At 39.9% G+C, this 21,794-nt stretch overlaps 1 protein-coding gene across 1 annotated transcript in view; it reads right to left on the reverse strand.

The window, feature by feature from the left end:
* Positions 1-8,743: 8,743 nt before the first annotated feature.
* Positions 8,744-21,794, reverse strand: part of SLC25A24 (solute carrier family 25 member 24) — a 54,821-nt gene continuing 41,770 nt past the window's right edge. Inside the window, exons 7-10 of the mRNA XM_043575718.1 lie at positions 20,465-20,572; positions 18,576-18,743; positions 13,502-13,652; positions 8,744-10,825 (exon numbers count right to left, since the gene is read on the reverse strand). Of these exons, the coding sequence (XP_043431653.1) occupies positions 10,641-10,825; positions 13,502-13,652; positions 18,576-18,743; positions 20,465-20,572 (612 nt within the window). The 3' untranslated portion in view covers positions 8,744-10,640. The remainder of the gene's footprint in view (positions 10,826-13,501; positions 13,653-18,575; positions 18,744-20,464; positions 20,573-21,794) is intronic.

Here is a 21,794-nt window from a genome sequence, read left to right on the forward strand (position 1 = left end):
AAGCACAGACTAGGAGAAAATACTTGCAACCTTATATATCTTATAAAGGACTTTTACACAGAATATATTAAAAAAAAAAAAAAACCTCTCACTATTCAATAATAAGCAAACAATTTCCCCCAAATGGTCAAAAGACCTGAAAAACTACTTCAGAAAAGTGAAATTTTTTTTTTTAAGTTTTGACTTAGGTATACACCCATAAACACAGTGGCAAAAAACTAATGGAAAAAAAAAAACATATGAAAATCATCATTAGTCATTAGGGAAATATAAATTAAAAGCACAAGGAGATGGCACTTCTCATATTAGAATGGTTCAAATGTTAAAAGACAGGCCACAAGGCAAGAATGTAGAGTAAATAGGACTCTCAGTGATGGGAATATAAAATAATAAATATATGACCACTTTGGGAAATAGTCTGGAAATTTATTAAAAAGTTAAATGTATACTACCATATGATCCAGCCATGCCACTCCTAGGTATTTACCCAAAAGAAATAAAAACATATGTCCACATAAAGCTTGTACATGAATGTTCATAGCAGCTTTATTTGTAATAGCTGGAAAAAATAGCTGGAAAAAATTCTAACATTCATCAATAGTTCAGTGTCCATAAACAAACTGTAGAGTAGCCCTACAACAGAACACTACTCAGCAAGAGAAAGGAATGGACTGTTGGTACTTGAAGAAACACAGAAGAAACAGAGTCAAAGAAGCCAGACATTTCATCAAATTTATAAAATCCAAGTTAATCTATAGTGATAGCAAGAAAGATCAGTGGTTTCCTGGTGGAGTAGGAAACTCTGAAGGCTGATGGTATGTTCATCATCTTGATTGTGCTTATAGGGATTTGTTTAAACTCATCATATTATACACTTTAAATACGTGCAGTTTATTGTATTTCAATTACACGCCAATTAGGGCTGTGTAAAAAATACTACTTACGAAGACTCAACTGTGTCTAAGATCTGCTTAAGAAGTTACAATGGCTAGAGGCACCTGAATGGCTTAGTCTGTTAAGCACCTAATTCTTTTTTTTTTTAATTTTTTTTCAACGTTTTTTATTTATTTTTGGGACAGAGAGAGACAGAGCATGAACGGGGGAGGGGCAGAGAGAGAGGGAGACACAGAATCGGAAACAGGCTCCAGGCTCGGAGCCATCAGCCCAGAGCCTGACGCGGGGCTGGAACTCACGGACTGCGAGATCGCGACCTGGCTGAAGTCGGACGCTTAACCGACTGCGCCACCCAGGCGCCCCTAAGCACCTAATTCTTGATTTTGACTCCTCTGGTCACGATCTCACAGTTTGTGAGTTGGAGCCCTGCGGTGGGCTCTGTGCTCCTGCTCGGGATTCTTTCTGCCCCTCCCTCACTTGCACATGTGTGTTTGCCCTCGCGTGCACACGCTCTCAAAATAAGCTTTTTAAAAAAATTACAATGTCTAAAGGTGATCCCTATCAATATTAGCTCACTTTTGTTCTTCCAAGCAATTATATTAAATTTATAATGTCCTCGTTAATCTGCATTATAGTAGTTCTCCCTTATCCCAAGGAGGATATGTTGCAAGACCTCCAGTGAATGCCGGGATAGTACGGAACCCTATATATACTGTTTTGGGTTTTTTTTTTCCCCTATCTATACATAGGAACATGTGATAAAGTTTAACTTATAAATTAGGCACAGTAAGAGATTAACGACAATAGCTAATAATAAAATAGGATAATTATAATAACATACACTAACAACAGTTGTGTGAACATGGTCTCTCTTATCACAGGAATTCATTGTACTGTACTCACCCTTCCTGTGATGATGTGAGAGGATAAAATGCCTGCGCGACGAGATGGAGTGAAGTGAATGACGCAGTTATTGAGACTTCAGCGAGTTAGACTACTATTGACCTTATGATTCGTCGGAAAAAAAAGATCAGCTGCTTCCGGACCACCGCTGCCGGCGCAGCTGAAACTGCTGAGAGCGAAACCACAGATAGGTAAGGGGAGACTCACTTTGCATATCTTCTACATGTTATTGGCGTGATTTACATAATTACTGGCTCACTTTGGAAGTACTGGAGGTTCAATAAAAATACCGATCTTTCCTCTAAACGGAAATATGTGGTGCAGTGGGTGACGCTGAACGGTGAAGGAAGCCTGGACTGGGCATCCTAACTGCCAATCCTTGGCAATTACGTACATACATTCAGTTTACGAACCACAGCTGTCATCGTCCCTATGAGGGCTGCAGTCCACAAGGATCCCGAGACATCCCCATCTTCCAATTAGATGCTCCATTCTATTGCCTGGGGAAAAAAAGACACCTCTTAGAAGAAGCATATAGCATTTTGATTAAAATTTATGTGCCTGGAGAGGCGCCTAGGTGGCTCAGTTGGTTAAGCATCCAACTCTGACTCAGGTCGTGATCTCATGGTTGGTATGTTCCAGCCATGCATCAGGCTCTGTGCTGACAGCCCAGAGCCTGGAACCTGCTTCAGATTCTGTGTCTCCCTCTCTCTCTCTGCCCTTCCCGCAATCTCTCTCTCTCTCTCTCTCTCTCTCTCTCTCTCTCTCTCTCTCTCTCTCTCTCTCAAAACTAAATAAACATTAAAAAAAATTTTTTGGGGGGCGCCTGGGTGGCGCAGTCAGTTAAGCGTCCGACTTCAGCCAGGTCACGATCTCGCAGTCCGTGAGTTCAAGCCCCGCGTCAGGCTCTGGGCTGATGGCTCAGAGCCTGGAGCCTGTTTCCGATTCTGTGTCTCCCTCTTTCTCTGACCCTCCCCCGTTCATGCTCTGTCTCTCTCTGTCCCAAAAATAAATAAACGTTGAAAAAAAATTTTTTTTAAATTTTTTTTTAATTATCTGCATCAGGAGTATAAACTTTAGACCCAACAGACTGAGATAAACTTGGCCCTACCTCAATTTGTATATCATCATAAGCTGGATCAACTCAAATGTAGCAGTCTTATCTGTGACTATGTGAAAAACTAATGCGATATAGACTATGGTGTTGAAAAGTAAATTAAAAATTGGGTTTCAACAGTTCATACTTTTTAAATGGTGGTCACTAGGCTGCTATGGGGAAAGTTCTCATGACCAGCACCTTCAAAGCCTTATGGTTGTGGGCCAGGTGTTATTATTTTACTGGTCCAGTGCTATTGCTACAACAGGCAAAAAATAGCCTTCCTATTTCACTTTGCATTGGATGATAGAATCTACAGAGTTTTGTAACTCCTCTGTTCACAGTCAGTAAAACAAAGGGTAGACTATGGCAAGAAACCCTTGGAAAATACTACCTTTGGGATGAGGCTTTTGGCCATTTATCATGTAACCATCCATCTAGGAATAGTTGAGCTTGATTGTATTAGTGTTCCCAAAGCATTTGTTTCCAAAGAGATAATTTATACACGATCAACAAGGGAAGAGATGAAATGAGCTGCAAAAGTCATAAATCACCTCCCTCTCTCCCTTTCCCTCTCTCTCTGTCAGAAATTATGCATACTTGACACTTGCAATGCCTGTATTAAAATAGAGAACCATATTTATGGTCCTTGGTGCCCCAAACAGGCAAATCTATAATTGAATAACATCATGAGAAATTATCAGTTATAAATCAGGATGTCAGTTCACTGCTTGCCTTAAGGCCATGTCCACAGAGCTGCACTGAGGCCAATTCCCATGCTCCCTCTGCCCAGCCCTCCTGACCAAGGAGACCTCCACTGTGCAGAATCTGAAAAGGGATGGAAATACCTCACCAGAAGTTACCATCTGATTATCAGTTAATAGTACCATGAAAAAAAAAAAAATAGAAGAACTTTGCTGAATGACCCTCTTGACCAATGTATGTCTCTTGATGTTCTGAATCTTTTTGCTCATGCCTTATATAAATAGTAAGTGAACTATCAAGGCTTGGCATAGAGAGGAAAGTCTCCCATAATCTCTGGTCAAAATTCCCTAAAATAATAGTCATATATTTTTACTAGTCATAGAAAACACACATAAAAAAGCAAAAATTTAAAACTATAGCAGGGGCGCCTGGGTGGCTCAGTCGGTTGAGCGTCCAGCTTCAGCTCAGGTCATGATCTCACAGTTTGCCTGCATCGGGCTCTGTGCTGACAGCTTACAGCCTGGAGCCTGCTTCTGATTCTGTTTCCCTCTCTGCTCCTCCCCCGCTCATGCTCTGTCTCTCTCTCACCTTCAAAAATAAATAAAAACATTAAAAAAAATTTTTTTTTAACTATAGCAAAATTCTTCTATTGTCTGACTCTTTCCTCTCCTTAACATAGTTTTATTACCTTATGGAAATTTTTTTCGTATCTCACCAGGAGGAACATCTCAGCAAATAACAAAGTGGGAAGGAAACAAAATCAGGAGAACAAAGATCACAAGTGGATAGACTTTAAAAATTCTTCCTTGGGGTGCCTGGGTGGTGGCTCAGTTGCTTGAAGGTCCCACTTCAGCTCAGGTCATCATCTCTCGGTTCATGAGTTTGTGGGTTTGTGCCCCACATCAGGCTTTGTGCTGAGAGCACAGAGCCTGCTTAGGATTCTCTGTCTCCCTCTCTCTCTGCCCCTCCACCACTCATGCTCTGTCTCTCTCTCTCAAAAATAAACATGAAAGAAAGTTAAAAATTCTTCCTCACCTTTAGGTTTCTTCCAGATTCCTCTACCATAAAAAGTCTCAAGCACCTGAACTTATTAATACTACCTACACTTGCACTGTATCATTTATGTATTCCCTATATCATCCAAAACAAAAGATTCAGAAACAGTTCTAGACTCCAAGTTACTCTTTTCCATATTACAACTAATTTTTCCCTCTATTTCCTTTCTCCTCCCATGCCTTTGAAAAGTGTCGACTCTCAATGATATTGCTGACTTTTCCTTTTAGACACTGTTTATTGAGCTGTCTGGCTATAAAGCTACTTTGCCATGTACTAATAAAGTTTTGGAGATTCAGAGATTCAGTAAGTGGAAAAATGTGGTGTTTCCCTGCATAGAGAGAGCCCCCTGCTCCATGGCACAGTAAGACTTACCCCTGAGAGAGACTGCCAAGGAGCAGGAGGAATTTGAGAGCCTATAGCAGGATAACTTAACGAAATACTAATTTGTGTTTATTCCTCTATATGTTCCCTTTCAATTCACTTCAGACAAGGAGCCAAGCCTTTAGTATTTCCTTCTCTGAGTGATTTTTAAAAGTGGAAAATAGAAGTCACTTTGATCAAAGTCTGTTCTGTCTTTTGCAAACATCTAAGTTACCTGGAGAGAGGATGCCAGGGGTCCCAGGGGGAAGAGGAGAGGAATACTTTTAAGAGCAAAGACATAAAGAGGCAAACCCAGAGTCTGGGAAGGAGACAAATGTTGAAGGTCCTAGGGTTAAAAGAGATTTATATTGGACACCTCACCCCTTCAGAATGGAAAGGCCAGACCCCAGGTACAGATGCCCCACAGGTTCCCAGCTACTCCCTTGCCAAGCATGGCACGGATGCTGGATCATGACCTGCGTCCAGTGAGGCTAAGACCCCGGGTCACTGGCACAACACTGAGTGGTATCAGAGCTTTCAAATGGATTTAAGCTGATATAAAGAAAATTAGGAAATACCATATTTTTTGCACAAGCCAGTTGGTGCAGTAAGATTCTTATAGGGAGGGGTACCTGGGTGACTTAGTCAATTGAGTGTCTGACTCTTGATTTTGGCTTCACACTGAGCGTGGAGGCTGCTTAGGATTCTCTCTCTCTCCTTCTGCCCCTCTCTTCCACTTACACACTCTTTCTAAAAGTAAAAATTAAAAAAAAAAAAAGATTCATGTGAGGACCTCCTGTGGGGGCTGACTGATGCATACCTACAGCCCAGACTGATTATAGGTGCTTGGATTTGGGCTAATTCATCTTGAGCCCATGGTCTTGACTGTGTTGTACAACTGGTATATATAGAGACAAGTATAAACTCTTGGAAAATATGACTGATGAGCGAATGCTGAGGGTGGTGGTAAGTTTAAGTTTTTGAAAGAGTACTTTATAATGTTTTAAAATCCCTGGCAAGACCAGCACCTTTTCCAGGAGTAACAAAACACAAATCACTTTTTTGTTACTATTATCTTGATTTTGTGGAAGTGAATTCAAAGCAGGACAATATCAACTAACAAAAAATAAATAAAAGGATTGTTTCCAATATTGAACAACTTGTATAAATGATAAACAAATCCTGGGCAGATACAAGGTGGTCAGAGAAGAACATGAAAAGAGCTATAGCCTTGCTAGTTTGCTGAAATTGAAGTTCTCTGTAATTCTCCGGGAAATATCTAGAAAAATTTTAGGATCTCTAATTTATTTTTTAAAAAATTAAATTTCTCAGGGCACCTGGGTGGCTCAGCCAGTTGAGCGGCCGATTTTGGCTCAGGTCATGACCTCATGGTTCATGAGTTCAAGCCCCGCATCCAGCTCTGTGCTGACAGCTCAGAGCCCACTTCGGATCCTCTGTCCCTCGTCCCCCCTCTCTCTCTGCCCCTCCCCCACTCACACTCTCTCTCTTTCTCTCTCAAAAATAAACATTTTTTAAAAATTAAAATTCTCTCTGGAGAGGGACAGGCATACAGCAGCCAATAGACATGCTGCCTGGGAAGGGGTCCATGTGTTGGACTACTTTAGGGACAACTGTACAGATGGACATGAAGGTTACCAGAAATGGCTGGCATTTTCCAACAAGGTTCCAATAATGAAAGTCCCACCCCCAGAGGGGAGACATTTGAATCTTGTCCTGGAGTCCTAGAGACTGAGAACTAGACAAACGCACTGTTGATATGCCTCCCACGGTAGCCCCTTGGCTGCATGGCTTACACCCTCCCCTCCCCCTTGCTCACTCGGCTCCACTGCACCTGCGGCCTGTATCTGCATTCCCTCTGCTTGGAATGCCCTCCCCAGATATTGGTATGACCCATTCCCAGACCTCCTTTACGTCCCTACTCAAAAAGCACCTTCTGGGCCAGGCCTTCTCTATCTCAAATTACAGCCCCAACCCTAGCACTGCCTTCTGTGCTTACACCATCAGACATATTACTTATTTTACTCTGTGAATTTCTTGTCTGTCTCTTCCTTCCAGGTAATCTCCATGAGGAAAGGTGCTGTGTCTTCTATTCAATGCTGTGTCTTCAGCCGCTGAAAGTGACTGGCACAAAGTAGTGTTTAATAAATACTGAAATTAAAAATGACACATAAGTTCTTATGGAATAAGATGCCCAAGTGGCCCAGGCTTGAGGTCCTTCTTTCACAGAAAACCATGCTGCAGTGGCTGTGGCTGAGCATCTGAGTTCATGGCCATGGGACCCAGTGACAACCAGGGAACATGCACATCTGGTAAAAAAAAACAAAAACAAAAACAACACACACACACACACACACACACACACACACACAGAAGAAAAACAACTTTCCCACCAGCCAGAGGGCTGTGAATAGGCATCTTCAATCACACTGGCCAGAGGGCAGCGGTGGGTCCAGGCTGGGGCAGCTTGGACTTCAGCACAGCTCTGGGCTGCACTGGAGGGAGAACGTGGCAAGGCATGCTCTCCCAGAGAGCAGTCTAAAGGAGTTCAGTCCACTCCACGCTATTCCCAACAAGGGAACACAGCAAAGCAGGAGAGGAGGGTTGCTGCTTGCTCGTCCCCACAAATATCAATACTCCTGTGGTGCACATCTAGAAAGAAAGAAAGAAAGAAAGAAAGAAAGAAAGAAAGAAAGAAAGAAAGAAAAAAGAAAAGAAAAGAAAAGAAAAGAAAAGAAAAGAAAAGAAAAGAAAAGAAAAGAAAAAAGAAAATTCCATAAGAACAAAAGGGCAAGTAAAATTCCTATCTGGAGAGAAGTAAACCAGGACATACTTTTATACATGTGTCCTGATATAAAGCTCAAAGTATAAAATAGCATAAAATATGATCCCTGTTTACATGAAGCTTCTCTTGATGTGGATACAAGGTTGAGAAGTAAATGCAGCAGCATTTTTCTAACCAAGGGTTCCTGAAAACAGAGGAGGGTTCATATGTTTATTCTTGGAGTCTGAGTGGCATCTGAGTTGGAGCACAGAAATGTCTTTGCAGTCTTATGTTTTATTATTTTATTTTTTAAAATAAAATTTTGTATTTAATTGTAATCTGCACTGTAAAAAAGTGTTTTAATCACCACTAAACTTACTTAGCTTTGCTTCCCACAGCTTGAAGACAAACTGATACTCCACCAAGATGTGTCAAGAAGTCCTATGATTTTGGGGGCACCTGGGTAGCTTAGTCAGTTGAGCGTCTGACTCTTGATTTGGCTCAGGTCGTGATCTCATGTTTCATGAGATCGAGTTCCTACAAGTTTGAGCCCCTGCATCTGGCTCTGTGCTGACAATGCAGAGCCTGCTTGGGATTCTCCCTCTCCCTCTCTCTCTGCCCTTACTCTGCTCTCTCGCTCTCTCTCTCTCACAAAAAAAAAAAAAAAAAAAAAAGTCATCCCATGATTTTGAATTCTCCTTGACACCATAAACCCCCAGGGGTGTAACCCTAACTAATAAATGTGGGATTTGGACATCATGAAAAACATCTTATGCCAAAATGTATGACATTAACAACAATTGCTGTGGCTGTTCAGGAAAATATTTGCAGACTATATGGAGTCAGATGTGAAAAGTATCAGTCAAACTGCTGCCAGTGATAGAAGCTGTGTAACACAGCCATTTTTTTTTCCTTTTTTGCCTATTTTTTAAAAATGAGGAAACAAATCATTTTTAAAACAAACATATATATTTTTTAATAGAAATGCAAAGTACATATGCAATAATACCAGAAATAAACATCTTCAACTCTGGGCTCTTTTCAAAAGACACAAGATCATTTTTTCAAAAGATACATGATGTACAGATAAACCACATTCATACCTTACAATGTTAAATAGCAAACAATGTAAATTCATAATGAACAATGACTTTTTCAGTAGCTTAAAATTTTAGTTATTCATCCCATAATTCTTATGAGTAAAAAAAGAAAAAGCTAATCATGTACCTTAATATTGTCATTTACGAATTACTCCAAAGTACAAACAACCCTGAAGATAGAGTTCCATGCTTATCATGGGTATTATAAAAATACCAAGACATTTATCAGGCATAACTAATGTATTAAAAGCTATATTTTAGAATATGTTTCACAAACACAGCTCCAACATTTCTCTTTTGTTCAAAAAATATAAGAGGTAGGTTCAAATAAATGCCTATTATGTCACTAGATTTTCACAAAAAAATGTTGGTAATTGATAACCGAAATCTTTAGAAATCAAACTACATTAAAAAGCTACAGAATAACTTCAACTAATAAATATTTGTCTAAGTCTTAATCACACAAATAAAAAAGATGATTGGCTACAAAAATGCCTTTAGTAAAATAAAAATATGCCATCAATCTTACAAATTTTCTACATCATAATGTGTTCCTAAAACTTGGCACAAAGGAGAATATGAATGTATATGTTTATAAATTGAGCCTTTCATTTAAACACAGGTACCTAACATATGATATTAATATACACTACTATTAAAATGCACTATTCTCCCAGGGTTGCACTGCCCAAGTTGAGAATTGTAGGTTCAAACAAATTCAACACTGAGGGGGAAATGAAGATGTCATTCACCCATGATCAACCTACTTGACATAATTAAGAAATGTTCGATTACCAAGAATGCTCCCTAGAAGCCTTCCTGATTAAAAGAGAATCTGATTCAAGTAGGAAACAAAGGAGGACAAAGATAAGACAGCTGTTCTGCAGATGCTGATATAGGTAAAAGGTTGTGCTTCCTGGTGCTTTTCAAAGCAATGACAGAATAAATAGAATCTTTCAAATAAGTTGCCTTGCATTGATAATTTAACAGCAATATACTGGCAATCAGTGTGTCACTCCAGGAACCAAATAACAGTGCAAGGAAAATGGAAAGGGGCACATTGAAGTAAATACTGTTTCATCACTTCTCCTTATACAAAAAATGTAAATGGACTAGAGTTATTTGCATGCCCTGGAATTCTGCCACTTCAGTTCATTCTCATTCAGCTTAAAGAAACACAGTGATATAAGCCCTGTACTTACTTGGCTGCTGTAAGGTATGTTTTCATGCAATGATTTTCTATTAATGGTTCCACAAGGAAATTTTAAGAAGTCTACAAAGACATTCAAAATACATTAAACAACTTAAATTTCAAGGTTTTCTGATCATTTTGTTTTTTTAGAAAAAGACATTTAAGTATTAAGGAACTGGCATAAACTTGAACCAACCAAAATAAAGATTAGTGATTTATAATTACTACACAAAACAAATTTAATTCAAGCAATACATTTTTTCAGATTTAGGACTCAGGGCATAGCTTTGTCGAAAGGCACTAATATGAAAAGATAAAATACAATTTTGTGGCCTATTCAAAATTGTATGAGCTTATCAAAACTATGATTTTTAACATTTCTGTATATATAAAATTGACCCAAATATTTGAAGTAATCATTGATATGCTCTTCCTTTTTGTGACAAATATATGGTTTCTTTTGCCATAGACCTGTAATTCTAGGTGGTAAAAGTCACTCCAGAGGACTAATGAAAATTTCAATAATCACCCTAAAGCAAAAATTTCAACATGTCATTTCTGGGTTACTCTTAAAGTTTGCTTCATATTTTCATAAACCACATAACTGATGCCCACAGCAGGGAGCACCTTCATGAAGTTTGGGGTGATGCCTCTGTAAAGTCCTGGTATTCCTTCTTTGGAAATTATTCGTCGAAAGAGGCCAACCATGTTCATTTGTTTGGTTCCTTCTAACATGGCTAGGAAAAGAAGAAAAGAAAAAAGAAAGAAATAAAGAAAGAAAGAAACAAGGCTAATTTAATATTCAAATATGTTGTATTTGTGACTCTGAATGATATTCTAGAATATATAAAGTATCCCTTTATATATAAATCTCCTTGCATGGCACCTAATAGTGAGTTCCGTAATTACGGTAACAATGGTAACAACAGTTATTAGTTCAGTAATTGCTATGGGTTAGATACTGGCTTTATTACTTTATATACCAATCCTGCAAGGTAAGTATCATACCTATTTTATAAATGAGGAATTGGAGGTTTAGGAAGATGGAGAAACTTGGCCTAATATACTTAGCCAGCAAGTGGCGGGGAGCTAAGAGTAGACAGTCTTTCTGACTCCAAAGTTCACACACTTTCTACCACCCCACACTGCCATGGCCAGCCCTCCTCATTAACCAAGCACTGAAAAGAGAGTAGATCAATCCTTGGAATTAAGGGGAGCATGGAACACTTTGAGGAGCTTAAGAAAATGTAGGGTTCCTGGGCCTTGAAAATGGCCTCAAGAGTCAAGAAAGGGAGGAAGGGAAAGCCCATGCTGCTGACACCACAAAGAAAAGTGAGGGCACATGGGGGCACTACATGGGGACTGCTGATGTGGTTATTACACAGAGGGTATCCAGCGCTGGAGGTGAGTGAGGCAGGGGTGGGGAAATGGAGAGGAGGAGAAAAAATAAAGTGGGGCCAGATTACTAAAGGCTTTGAAATTCCCACTAAGAACTTGGGAATTTATTCTGAGGACAGTGAAGAGTCACAAAGATTTCTGAACAGGAATCAAGTGAACACACCTTGACTTTAAAAACAACAGATCTGGGTGCCTGGCCAGCTCAGTTGGAGGAGCGTGTGACTCCTGAGTCTGGGGTTTGAGTCTGAGCCCCATTTTGAGTGTAGTGATTACTTAAAAATAAAATCTTTAAAAAAAGAAACATAGGTCTATCAGCCACGAGAGGACTGGATTGGAGTTGGTAGATGGGAGAGGGGGACTTGCCAGATGAAGGTTTCAATCAGACTGGCTGGGTTTGAAGTCTAGCTCCACTATTTACCAATGTATAACCTTATGGAAGTTACTTTATCTCTTTTTGCCCCAGTTATTCACCTGTAAAATACAGGTAATACTAGTATCAATCCCAAAGATGGTTGTGATGGTTAAATGAGAGAATACAAATGAAATATTTAGTTACTACTTTCCATTTTTCTCTCCAGGCATATGATTTTCTTTCAGCTCCTCAAATGGACCCCATTTTCTCCTGCCTCAGTGCCTTCACATATGCTTTTCCTCAGGCTGTAAGGCTCTTTCTTTTCTACCTCACCCCACCTTTGACCAGCTAACTTCCACCTGTCTTTCCAGGTTGAACTTAAATGACAATGTCCTCTGGCTCCCAAGTAAGGTTAGAGTCCCTTGCTCTGTACTCCCCTGACAAAGGGGAGGTGATTTAACGAGTTTGTTTACTTGCTGCAAGTGTGTCTTTTACACTCCACAATGGCAGGGACCACATCTGACTTGTGGACTGCTCTAACCCTAGCATCTGGCAGAGTGTCCAGCACCTGACAATGGCTCTGAAAGTATTGGTTACTTAACGAGTGACCACTTGGTTGGGGGCAGTGGGGTGGTTGGTACTTGGAGGAGAGACTGGGAATAGAGCTGTAGATACCCGGGAGGTACTGTTTAAAGAAATGATAGTAGGTGAGTGAGACTGGCCAGCAAAGAGCAAAAAAAGGAAAGAAAGGCATGCGCTACATACTTTAAATAGCAATAAAAGCCAGCAAATCTTTTAAGAATAGAGAATAATCAATAAGATGGTAGAAAAGCCAGGGTACACAGTATAATCAAAGCCAAGGGAGAGGACAGGGTCACAGTGAGAAGGGATCCCACACGTTCAAAAGTTGTAGGGTCCAATAAGAGCAAACAATTCCAGCCACCATTTACCAACAATTTGCCAAAGGCCAGGTGCTTTACATATATTGTTACCAATTCTCACAACAATGCACAGTTCTCATTCCCATTTACAGATGAGTAAAGGAAAATCCAAAGAGGTTTGGGCAAAGAGGAAAATCCAACGAGGTCTGAACCCAAATCCGTCTAGATACTTAAGCTTATATACTCTTAAAACATGCATTCTCAATATGGGCAAAACCAAATCTCGCTGTTTACCCATAAAATGCAGATATACACAGAGTACATGTGAGTGTATTTGTGATATTAAAATTTCATGAAGAGGGGTGATTAGAAAAATAATTTATGAAAGGGTTCCCTAGGGAGGCAGTAATGAAAAAAATAAATAAATAAAGCTTGTGAAATACTATCTGAAAAGCATATTCTGCTACCTCAGGAGAACCTGAAGCTCGAAAAGCATGTTGCTGATAGAGTACTTTTATCAGCATCATTCATCCATCAAAAACTCACCTTGAGGGGCACCTGGGTGGCTCAGTCAGTTAAGCTTCTGACTGTTGATTTCAGCTCAGGTCACGATCTCACAGTAGTGGGATTGAGCCCCACATCGGGCTCTGTGCTGAGCGTGAAGTCTGCTTGGGATTCTCTCTCTTCCTCTCCCTCTGTCCTTTCCCTACTCATGCACACGTACGCATGCATGCATGCACTCTCTCAAAATAAATAAATAAAAACATTAAAAAAAACCTCACCTTGGGCCTGCATGCGTGTTTTCACCAAAGCCAAGGGGTAGCTGGCCAACTGACCGCAAGTACTAGATACGATGCCACATCCCAGCAACACGATGACTCCAGGGTTTACAGAGTCTTTGGCATAATTATCCAGCCAGTAGGACTTCAAGAGCTGCCAGAGAAACAGAAGAGAAGAAAAACAGTGAACAACTAACATTACAACTGCTTTCGCTCAACATGAACATTTTCACAGACACCCTCATCCTTATGAGAGACAGGCCGCACATCTGTGAGATCAGGTAACACGTTCCCAGCAGCGGCAGTCACTGGAAGAGGCAGCAGCTCCGCACACAGGTGTGGTAGCCACTGGGGATTCAGAACACATGAGCTTTGCACAGGTTGCTCCTTTTCTTCTGAACAAATGTTAAGATCAACAGCACTCCAAATGTAGGACCTCAAGCACATTTCCAATGGTATTAATAAAAACAATGTAATTCTACTAACTGCATCTAATTGTGTACTTTACATACATGTTATTTCATTTAGTCCTTTCCCTGATGTGGAGCTATTCTTCCAATTTTAGAATGAGGAAAATGAATCTCAGTGGAGTTATTTTTAACAAGAGTGCAGAATCAAGTGTACTGATCCCTGGCCATGCCTTTTTCCCTGTCATCCTATATCCTTGTAATTCCATTAGAAGGCGATGATTGAGAGTAACTGTATAAAATACATATGCTAACCTACTTTTTAAATATACAATATTTTAAGTATAAGAATCTATGCACATACGTGGGAAAATTATTGTTATGGTAGCACAAGCATAGTAATACACTACTTAAAGCAATCTAAGGATTCAATGCAATGCCTACTCAAATCCTAAAGGTATTTTTTGAAGAAAAAGAGAAAACCATCCTAAAATTCATATGGAATCTCAAGAGACCCCAACGGCCAAAATAACCTTAGAAAAAAAGAATAAACTTGGAGGCCTCATACTCCCTTATTTAAATAGATACTACAAAGCAACAGTAGTCAGATGGTGTGGTACTGCCGTAAAGACAGATATATAGATCAATGGAACAAAAACAGAGAGCCCAGAAATAAATTGTTGAATATATGGCCAAATGATCATCAACAAGGATGCCAAGACTACACACTGGAGAAAGAACAGTCTCTTTAACAAATGGTGTGGGGAAAACTGAATATCCATATGCAAAAAATAAAGTTGGACCTTTACCTTACACCATGTACAAAAGTTAACTCAAAATGGATTAAAGACCCAAACATAAGACCTAATACTATAAAACTTCTAGGAGAAAACACAGGTTAAATGTTTCAGGATACTGAATTCGGCAATGATTTCTTGGACATGATGTCAAAAGCACGGGCAACAAAAGCAAAAATAGATAAATGAATTTCACCAATTTAAAATCTTCTGTGCAGCAAAGGAAACAATCAGCAGGTGAAAAGGCAATCTATGGAATGGGAGAATATATTTGCAAACCACACAACTGATAAGGATTAACACCCAAAATATATAAAGAACTCCTATAACTCCACAACAACAATTAAAAAAATTAAAAATGGGTAAAGGCAACAGATATATGAAAAGATGCTCAACATCACTAATCATCAGGGAAATACAAATCAAAACCATAATGAGATATCACTTTATACCTGTCAGAATGGAATAAAAAAGACAAGAAATAACAAGTGTTGGTGAGGATGTGGGGCAAAAGGAACCTTCATGCACCATTAGTAGGAATGCCAATTGGTATGGCCACTGTGGAAAACAGTACAGAGGTTTCTTGAAAAAATAAAAGTGGAACAACCATATCATCCAGCAATACCACTACTGGGTATTTACCCAAGGAAAATGAAAAGACTAATTCAAAAAGATATATGTACCCGTATGTTTACTGCAGCATTATCTATACTAGCTAAGATATGGAAGCAACCTAAGTGTCCATGGACAGATAAATGGATAGAACAGATACTCTGTGTGTGTGTTCATGTGCACAGGCATATACACACATATATACATTCATACATACACACACATACAATGGAATATTACTCAGCCATAAAAAATAATAAGATCTTGCCATTTGCAACAACATGAATGGACCTAGAGAGTATTATGAGGGTATTAAGTGAAATAAGTCATACAGAGAAAGACGCTTACCACATGATTTCATTTATATGTAGAATCTAAAAAGCAAAACAAATGAAAAAAAAACAACAACAAAAGGCAGATACAGACTTTTTAATGTTTATTTATTTATTCTGAGAGAGAGAAAGAGTGCACGAGCAGGAAGGAGCAAAGAGAGAGAGAGGAGAGAGAGAATCAGAGAATCCCAAGCAGGCTCCACGCTGTCAGCTTACAGCCTGACACAGGGTTCGATCCCACAGGGCTCGATTTCCCATGTGAAATCATGACCTGAGCCAAAATCAAGAGTTGGCAGTTCTGGGGCGCCTGGGTGGCTCAGTCGGTTAAGCGGCCGACTTCGGCTCAGGTCATGATCTTGCAGTCCGTGAGTTCTAGCCACGCGTCGGGCTCTGTGCTGACAGCTCAGAGACTGGAGCCTGCTTCAGTTTCTGTGTCTCCCTCTCTCTCTGCCCCTCCCCTGTTCATTCTCTGTCTCTTTCTGTCTCAAAAATAAACGTTAAAAAAAAAAAAAAAAAAAAAGAGTTGGCAGTTCAACTGACGGAGCCACCCAGGTGCGCAGAAACAGACTCTCAAATACAGAGAACAAACTGATAGTTGTAAAAGGGTGGAGGACTGGGGGATGGGCAAAATGGATGAAGAGGAGTGGGAAGCACAGTATGGAATAAATAAGTCACAAGGATGAAAGGTACAGCATAGGCAATATAGCTAATGGTATTATAATAGTGTTGTATGGTGACAGATGACAGGTGACACTACTGGTGAACATAACACACAGAGTTGTCAAATCACCACGTTGTACACCTACAATTAGCATAACATTGTGTATCAACTATACTTCAACAAAATTGGCAAAAATTTGGATAGACATTTCTCCAAAATATATATAAATGGACAGTAAATGTATGAAAAGATCTTCAACATCGCTTATCATCTGAGAAATGAAAGTCAAAAGCATAATGAGACACTGCCTCATCTCTGTTAGGATGGCCACTATTTAAAAAAAACAAACAGGGGCACCTGGGTGGGTCAGTCGGTTGAGCATCTGACTTCGGCTCAGGTCATGATCTTGCAGTTGACAAGTTTGAGCCCCACATTGGGCTCTGTGCTGACAGCTCAGACCCTGGACCCTACTTCAGATTCTGTGTCTCCCTCTCTCTCTCCCTCCCCCGCTCATGCTCTATCTCTCTCTATCACAAAAATAAATATAAATGTTAAAAAAAATTAAATAAATAAAATAAACAAACAGAAGCTATCAAGTGTTAGCAAGGATGTAGAAAAATTAGAGTTCTTGTATACTGTTGGTAGGAATGAAATAGGGTATAACCATGGAAACCAGTTTGACAGTTCCTCAAAAAGCTTAACATAGAATTACCATAGGACCCAGCAATTCTATGCCTCAGTATATACCCAAAGGAATTGAAAGCAGAGACTTGACAAGATACCTGTACCCCAATGTTCACTGTAGCATTATTCATAATAGCCAAAAAACAGAAATGAGCCAAGTACCCACCAACAGATGAACAGATAAGCAAGATGTGGTATATACATACAATGGAATCTTATTCAGCCAATAGGAGTGAAGTTCTGATACGCTACAACATGGATGAACCCTGAAAACATTATACTAAATGAAATAAGCCAGACAAAAAGGGACATGATTCCCTGGTAGAATACATGATTCTACTTGTATGAAATAACTAGAATAGGCAAATTCATATAGACAGAAAGTAGATTAGAGGTGACCCGGGGCTGGGAGGAGGGGAGAGTGGGGAGTTATTTCACAACAGATACAGAGTTTATGTTTGGGATTATGAAACAAACACTGGAAATAGTGGGGATGGAACACAGTATTGTGAATGTAATTAATATCCCTGAACTATACCCTTCAGGATGGTTAAAAATGACAAATTTTATGTTACATACATTTTACCACAATTTTAAATTAAATTTTAAATTCTAAAGGCCACTGAACTGTACACTTTATATGAATGAAATGTATGGCATGTAAATTATATCCTAATAAATCTGTTTAGAAAAAACGGTAAAGTCCTCTAAGAAAACTTTCATTACACATGCCACCCTTCCTCTCAGCTATAGGTGGGGTCCCTTCCAAATGCGCCCAGGCTTACTTCTATCACAGCACAGCTAACCACACTATGCTTTAGTAGTCTGCCTATCTCCCCGACCAGAACTTCAGGTTTTCAAAGGCAAAAACTGAAACTGTTTGTCAGATTCATAAGTTATTAAACGGTTCAATGGCAGAGCTGACCCAAGATTTGTAGTCTAAGTTGTCTTTTCAGTACCAGGGGTGAATCTGTGCCATATACATCAGTCTCTCAGCTTTATCAATGTCAGATTTTAACAAATAAAGAAAATGCGCCCTTCTTGCTTATTTTGTCTCCCCTCAAAAAAAAATCCTTAATACCATCTTCTCAGCTGAATAACTATACTTGAATGTGAGTTTGCTCGCTTCATTAATAAAAATAAGTTGCAGGGAGAGGCACCTGGGCGGCTCAGTCAGTTACTAAGCTTCCAACGCTTGATTTCAGTTCAGGTCATGATCTCACAGGTTTGTGAGTTCAAGCCCAAGTCTGCACTATCAGTGCAGAGCATGCTTGGGATTCTCTCTTTCCCTCTCTCTCTATGCCCCTCCCCTGCTCATGCAGTCTCTTTCAAAATAAATAAATAAACATTAAAAAATTTTTAAAAAATAATTCCCAGGGAAATCTGATACAAAGGTGACCACAGGCATATGGGGTCTTATATTCAAGGTACTTGAAAAAAATGATTAAATAACACAGCCCTGAATCTGCTTCTGGTCACAAACTATTTCCTGGTATATATGTGCTTCTTTATATGAAGTCAAATTCTAACAATAGGAACTGTATTAACTACATTTTCAGATTTAAAACATGGCTGCAAACTCACCTCATACACAGCAAGATCTATACCTGCATAAGGTACGATGCCTAATAAATTGGGAATATAACCTTTGTAAAAAGCTCCCACGCCTTCATGTTTCAAAATCTTCTTGGCACAATCAAATATTCCATCATATTGTCCAGTTTTGCCTACAGCCAGCCTGGTTTTTATAACCTAGTTATAAAAGAATATAACAAAATGTTATTATTTATATTAAGTCCATCATGGAATTCAAAGTATTTTACAGAGAACAAATACCCAGCACATAGTGTCCCTCAAATGACTGTCTAGTTTGTTGATGTGTTATCATTCACGTAGCATGACTAGTGAAGGGCTAAGATGACACCCAAGAGGACCTATTTACTTTAAAGAGGATCTGAATGAGGGTAGTGGCAGAGGAAATAGAAAATAATTTACAGAGGTCTTAAAATTAGATATGGAGGGTAAGGGAAATGGTAGCACACAGGATGATCCCAGTGTTTCTAGTTTGAACACAGGAGGGAGGCAGCAGAGAAGTGGGAAAGTGATGCTATTAACTGAGATGGAGGCTATAAGAGGAAGACTATGTATTCCGTTAGGATATTTTTAAGGGGTTATGGGAAATAATATGAATAACCATATTAAGATGCTTGCAAGGAAAGCTGTATTAATATGCATAGCACAAAGGTGAAAATGAAGGGTATTTTTTGCTTAGATCTTATTATATGCTGAAAACCCCTTTGTCCTACCAATAAAGATAGCCACATCTGTAATATTATTCTCGCTCTAAAGCAAGAGTTGGCAAACTTTTCCTGCAAAGGCCTCATGGTAAATATTTCAGTCTTTGCAGCCCTAAAATATCAGGTCTGTTGCATATTTTTTTAACCTCCTTTTAAAAAATGTATAAAATCATTCTTAGCTCAAAAGGGCTATACAAAGTATTACACAGGTACATGGTTTGCCAACCCCAGGCTCTAATGATAGGATGTCTAGTTAGGACTACCATTCCCTAGTCGAATTTTGAGGTTCCATTATTAAATGTATGGTACAGAACCTCTTGGGAGGGAAATGGGTGCTATAATTCTTATCAACACTGTGGCAGCCAGCCTCCAAGAGGGGCCCCAACTATCCCTGCCTCCTTGTGTTCACACGGTGTGTAGTCCCCTCCCACGCTCCACCAGGGCTGGTCTGTGTGACCAACAGAATATAGCAGAAATGACAGAAGATTGCAGCTTCCATCCTAAGTGCTGGCTAAAACATTCTCTCTCTCTCTCTCTCTCTCTCTCTCTCTCTCTCTCTCTCTCATATCACCAACTTGGAGAAAACAGCTACATGTTGTGGGGGTACTCAAACAGCCTATGGAGAGGTCCCTGCGATAAGGAACTGATATCTCCAGCTAATAAACAGGGAGGCCCAGCAACAAACATGTGAGCAAGCTTGGAGGCAGACTCACCTGCAGGTGAACTCTGTGGTGGCTGCGACCCTGACCCACACCTTGACTCTAGGCTCAGAGAAACCCTGGGCCAACGGCACCCGACTAAGCTACTCCCAGACTCCTGACCCACAGAAATCCTGAGATAATAAATGCCCATTTTAAACTGCTAATTTGGGGGGCACCTGGGTGGCTCAGTCGGGTAAGCGTCTGACTTTGGCTCAGGTCATGATCTCACGGTCCCCGAGTTCTAGCCCCACGTCGGGCTCTGTGCTGACAACTCAGAGCCTGGAGCCTGCTTCAGGTTCTGTGTCTCCTTCTCTCTCTCCCCCTCCCCTGCTCATGCTCTGTCTCTCTCTGTCTCAAAAATAAATAAAAACATTTAAAAAAAATTTAAACTGCTAATTTGGGGGTAACTTGTTACCCAACAGTAGATAATTAAACAAATAGCACCCACACAGTCAGACTTCAGAGTGGTACTTACCTCCATAGGATAAATAATAGTCTGTGCAGTTGCCCCAGCCAAGGAACCAGAAATAAATCTGTCAAAGATTCCTATTTTTTGTCCTTCCACAGTAAGCAACTTCTTGTACTGTATAAATACATATTTAAATGTATATTAATACCTGCTATAGACTGAATCATGTCTCTCCCTCCCAACAAATTCTTATGTTGAAGCTGTAACCACCACTGTGATGATACATGGAGATGGGGCCTCTGGGAGATAAACTGGAGTTAGATGAGGTCATGAGGGTGGGGCTCTTTTAAGCGGCCGACTTCGGCTCAGGTCATGATCTCGCGGTCTGTGAGTTCTACCCCCAAGTCGGGCTCTGTGCTGACAGCTCAGAGCCGGGAGCCTGCTTCAGATTCTGTGTCTCCCTCTCTCTGACTCTCCCCTGTTCATGCTCTGTCTCTCCCTGTCTCAAAAATAAATAAACGTTAAAAAAAAAAAAAATTAAAAAAAAAAAGAAAGTGTCCTTAAGAAAGATACCAGAGAGTTTTCTCTCTCTCCCTCTCTTTCTGTTTCTACACACACATGTATGAGAGAAAGGCCATGTAAGCACACATGGCAGCCATGTTCGAGCCAAGAAGAGAGCCCTCACCAGACCAAAACTGACCAAACTGGTCAGCACCCTGGTCTTGGATCCCGCAGTTCCAGGACTGTGAGAAATTAATTTCTGTTGTTTAAACAATCAGTATGGTATTTTGTTATGGCAACGCGAGCTGACTAGGTAAATATCAAAATACAAATTAGCTCCTAAATTGACAATATGATGATGCTTTTCCAAATACATACAGTGCGTTAATACCTCACAGAAAAAAGCAAGGTTCAAACTGCTAATACATTCAGTTTACTGGACAGCGGTTTTCAAGTTAGATTTCCACAGAACACAGATGTTCCACAGACAGGACCCAGTTGTTCCTTTGCTAAACCACAATTCATAGCACTCATACAGGGTTGATGAAGTGTTTACAATTTTTAGATGTTTTTCGCATAGTTTTTCTTTTTTAAGATGAGTTTATTTTCACCAGTATAAATAAAATAAGTGACAAATATTAACAAAACAACTTAGAAAGATTTCTGTAGGTAATACATATAATTACTCTACCACATCAACCCCAGAGCCCATCTGGCCCACTGGTACTAAAGCAACCAACACAGCCAATCTGGCCAAGGGTAAAATCTGACCCCGATGCATCCAAAATGTCCACAGACCAGGATGATAATATCACAGGCTCCAGATACAGGCAGACCTGGGGCTGGAACTCCAGAAACATGTGGCCCTGAGCAAGTTCATGAGCATGTTTCCTCA

This window comes from Prionailurus bengalensis, chromosome C1 (assembly GCF_016509475.1).
Source record: "Prionailurus bengalensis isolate Pbe53 chromosome C1, Fcat_Pben_1.1_paternal_pri, whole genome shotgun sequence".
Classification (NCBI taxonomy): domain Eukaryota; kingdom Metazoa; phylum Chordata; class Mammalia; order Carnivora; family Felidae; genus Prionailurus; species Prionailurus bengalensis.